Here is a 4,620-nt window from a genome sequence, read left to right as displayed (position 1 = left end):
GCCATTTTAAAAAATCCTAATTTAGTACAAGAATATTTTCTATTTTCAATTGCCAGTGTTAATTTCTAAAGCATTAAAAAACATTGTTTACTTAGGTAAACAGACAGAAAACAWAAGGGAGTTGAAAGTTATACAGGAGAGTCAGGATAGCAAACAATATAAAAAAAAGTGTGACTGCATTGGTAGTGTTGAATTTATAATAATATCTCTTTGACATGCCCACACTTTCTGCAGCACTTCCCCTGGCATTAGCCAAAACCCTATGAAGGTCATAAGTAACAGACATTACGCAATTTCACAAATTACCAATAGGAGGGTTTCACGTGACGTCARGATGCAGTGCCGTGAGAGCGTGAAGTTCGGCTGGAGGCAGGAAGTGAAACAGTGGAGGATCTGCTATCTGAAAAAATGCCCATATCTTTTGTAGTTTACGAGTGCTCCAATCATTCTGACTGAATTAATAAAAAATAATTATACACCATTTTACTGAAACTATAAAAAAAAAAAATCAAAAAATATTATGGCACTTCTTATTAATGTTCGTCATATTTAAAGTACGTTGCAGCAGGAGGATGCAAAAGAGGGCTGATTCATGGGGGGGAAACACCTCATTCCACCCTCTGGTGTCACCCCCACCATGCCGAACAAACCTAAACCCCCCAAACTCCTTTCTGACTGAAGCCTGAAAATACTAGACAAGCAGCAAAAAATCTACAGGAGGATAAAAATAAAAAGAGGCAGGAGTTGAATAAAGTTCGGCAGCGATAGAGAGACAGGAGATCGGAAGTCAGCAATGAGATATGTGAAATTTATTACATTTATTATTTTTGTACAACTATATTTCATAGTTAGGGTGAATAGTTAGTTATTTTTAGTGTCTTTGATGCAAAAAAAAGGCGATGAACGTGGAGCTCCAGCTGCGGACAGATGGACCGAGCTGCAGTTAGAACCTCTGCAGAGAGGAGAGGAGCTCAAAGGCAGAGATGGAGGAAAAACAGTCGGAGACAGAGRGAGGACTCTGATGAGGAAGTAGGTGATTCACTATTTCGATTATAAGAGAGAAGAGAAGAAGATCGAGCACGGAGCGGACTACCGGGGAAATCGGTCCCGTTTCCAGTCTGCAGGGGCAGATGATGACGGCGCTAACTCGGCGCTAACTACACCGAACACCTGATGAAAGCCCGTAAACAACTGGAGYTGTAGAACTTTTTATTCAGCGGGTCGATCCACAACCTCCGTACCAAACAGCTCCAAGATGATGCTAGCAGTAGCGGCTAACATCAACAAACATCCAGCACCTAACTACACAGAAAGCTAAAAAGTCCAGATGGCGTCCACATTAAACTAACAGTAACTTAATACTTACTAATTGTAAACATAACCTCTAAAACATGTTYGCAGCTAACATACCTCTGAACGAAGTGATCACTGCAGACCTGCTCCTCCTGACAGTACCGCAGACAGTTTAAAACCCACTTTTCACGTTGCCATTCTGTGAGCTTCCTACATTTTTCATCTTCAGTGCTTCACAAGGTTGGGCAGAATCGTGCAGAATTATTCGTCAGAAAACCTTTTGATGATTATTATTTTGGCACCACCTGGTGATTTAAGACGTGTGTGGTACCGATAGCCTCAGCAACTCTTTAGATTCTCTCAAAAACTCATTCATCTTCATCATACGAGTCATGACTGACATACTTCTGAACAAATTGTTGTTATATATCTTGAAATAGGATCTAAATCCATACAATATGAACTCTCTACAGTAGTTTAGTCTACAGTAGTTTCCTCCATAGACATTTTACCCCCTGCCCTCCAGTGGYGATCGCTCCGCCTTCGAAACCACGTGACTGAAACCCAGCTATTCACTGAGGCCAGGAGAGACACCAAAGCCAATWCATAATGAACCACCAACCAACTTCACCCCGCTCTCACCGGACTGTGCCTCTGCCCACCGCAGACGTTTGGTGTCTAAAATTTAAAACTAGAATAAATGGGTAAGCTTTGTGARGTGTATGCATTAGGGTTGGGTATTGAAAGGGTTTAATTCGATAGGGGTGCTAAATCGATACCTTCAAAACGGTACCGGTTCCTAAACGGTATTTAAATCGGTACTTTAAAAATAAATACATAAAACACACACACACACGATAACTGTTCACTGCAGCGACACCAGTTTAGCCCCTCTCCATGAAGTTGGCTCTTCTCGATTCACTTTGGGTCGGGTCGGTTCTGCTCTGTGTCCGTGTGTCTCCACACAGTTTGTCCCTCACTCTGTGGGTGTGATAATGTGCGGACCGCCCACAGCAGCTTCCAACTGTTGTGTTAAATGATAATATAATAAAATAATATTAAAAAAGCAGTTGTGGTCTTACCGTTCAGACTTCACTTTTTATTCATTCATTCATTCATTCATTCATTCATTCATTCATTCATTCATTTATTATCACGGTGCTGTTTATACCTCCTGTGATCTGCTCAGCTTCGTCTCCTTCACCTCTCTCCAGGAAGTGTTTACAAGTTCTGCCTTTACCAAAAAGGCAGTTTTATTTCACCATGTCGTCGTATCTCGCCACGCGCTCATATTCCTAAACAGAAACAGCTCTCTCCAGGAGGAAATTTGCTGTCAGTCAATCCAAGAGTTAATCCACGGGCAGAATTCTACTGACGTTAAAATCTTAAGTGTGCTGTGCTTGCTTCTACCTGAACCACCGGAGAGGAGGTTCTGAGACAGAGCCACTGTGGAGCGCACTTGGAGAAACGCATTGGGCCGAGACCGAGCTGAGTCGAATTGCGTACAAGAGCATCCGTGGAGATTGTGTGCCGAGGCTGTCACTGTTAACAGTGAACACCAGAGGGAGCAGTTTAACAGCTTTCTTTGAGGCACCGAAGTTAAGCCGGGTACACACCAAACGCGTTTGGAGCAGCCGGTTTATATGCAAAGTTTATGGTGGACGCGCACCTAGGTGCAGCGCAGCACATAGTGGCGCGTTTTGCCAGTTGAGAGCAGTGTGCAACATGCAGCAGAGCATTTTTCCACACATGCGGCAGCTGCAAAGCAGCGGCTGCTAAAGTTCAACAAATTGAACTTTGGCTGCTCTCCGCGCAGCAGCAACCAATCAGGAGAGAACATTTTTTTTCACGTGACAGTTTCATGAACCCGACACAGACTGACAGGAGCCTTTTTAGCTGAAATGGACAGTCTGCAGTTCTAGCTGGAGAGATCAGCAGCGATGTGATGAGACAGCAGCAGCTCGCTGAGCTCTGGACAAAAAAAGTCCCTCAGCTCGCAGTTCCTGGAGTGGCAAAACTTTAGTAAATAAAACAAAGCCATTGCATTTATTTTATCTTTATTTCACCCATCATTAAAGACAGACCGGAAAAAAACCAAGACCCTCCTCCCTCTACAGCCTCTAGTCTGGTCTCGGTCTGGAAAAAAAGAAAAAAAAAGTCAGACAGAGCGCCTCTAATATCTGGTGGATTAATTATCTGCTCTGTGCGCAATGTTCGCTTTCCCTTTAGTAAATAAAGCAAAGCTATTTTATTTATTTTATCTTTACTTCAAACGTCAACCGACCAGAAAAAGAACAAAGACGCTCCTCCCATTGCGCGTCTTTAGATGCGTTCGGTGTGAACGGCAGCTGTTGACAAGCAGCCAAACGCATGCGGAAAGAGCATTTTGGCTGCTCCAAATGTGTTTGGTGGGAACCCGGCTTTAGAGTTGTGTTTCAGTCTGTGTACTACTGTTGATGTTCACCCTGGTGCCATACTGGAATTGAGTTTCAGTACCCAACCCTAGTATGCATGTGTTAATGCGTCTGGAGAATCATTATTAGATTACAGACATTTCAGATTTGCAATCATGACCAAACCCCAGATAACACAGAGAAACCACCAGGAAAAACGTCAAAATCCACACCAGAATCCTAAAAAGTTGCACTTAAAATTGATTTTTTTTTTAAGTGTTCACCAAAATTTTCAGCACTGAAGTACATTTTTTAAGAGACATACCTTTTCTTTCTTTTTTTTTTTTTTTTGGCAGTAAATAAAAAAGCTTTAAAACACACTCCACGAGTGCTGACTGATTTGGGCTAAATTTTACATGAAAGATATAAGTAAAAGTACAAGTGAAAGTCTCACCTGACAGCCTGAGGGGATGTGTCAAAGTAGATGTTTCTGTTGTACAGGGCATCAGACACATAAACAGCAGCCAGGTCAAAATCCTGAAACATACAAACCAAAATTTAAAGAAGTTGACTGCTTGTTGATTTTTGCTTTGGCCACATTACGGACACATTACCTAAACTACACGACTTTGTGAAGAGACACATTTAGAACCTTCTGCAAGATGTTTRGGGCCTTAGCTTAACTGATATTTGAACAAGCAGCGTTAGCCCAATGTCTCTTATTAGTTTAACCGCACAGTGGACTAACAAAGGTTTTACTCCACGGAGTCATACTGCAGACAAAACCATTTCGAGGTTCGTACACTGGCCGGGCCATCGCAGATGTGTTTCACGATATGAAAAAGAAAAAAACTGTGTAGGTCTTCTGGACGGGTTCTTCTCTAATGAAACGTTTCGTCTCTCCTCCAAGAGACTTCTTCAGTCTGAGAGTTTC

The 4,620-nt window shown here is 42.3% G+C and overlaps 1 protein-coding gene across 1 annotated transcript in view; it reads right to left on the bottom strand.

Annotated features, from left to right (window-relative positions):
• The window catches only part of LOC106511018 (uncharacterized), a gene marked incomplete at its 3' end in the record, with an annotated part of 15,696 nt that overhangs the window by 9,085 nt on the left and 1,991 nt on the right, over positions 1 to 4,620 (bottom strand). Inside the window, 1 exon segment of the mRNA XM_013999755.1 lies at positions 4,141 to 4,223. Within this exon segment, the coding sequence (XP_013855209.1) occupies positions 4,141 to 4,223 (83 nt within the window).

Source organism: Austrofundulus limnaeus, unplaced genomic scaffold (assembly GCF_001266775.1).
Source record: "Austrofundulus limnaeus strain Quisiro unplaced genomic scaffold, Austrofundulus_limnaeus-1.0 Scaffold2450, whole genome shotgun sequence".
NCBI lineage: Eukaryota > Metazoa > Chordata > Actinopteri > Cyprinodontiformes > Rivulidae > Austrofundulus > Austrofundulus limnaeus.
This window is presented reverse-complemented; position numbering and strand designations above follow the sequence as displayed.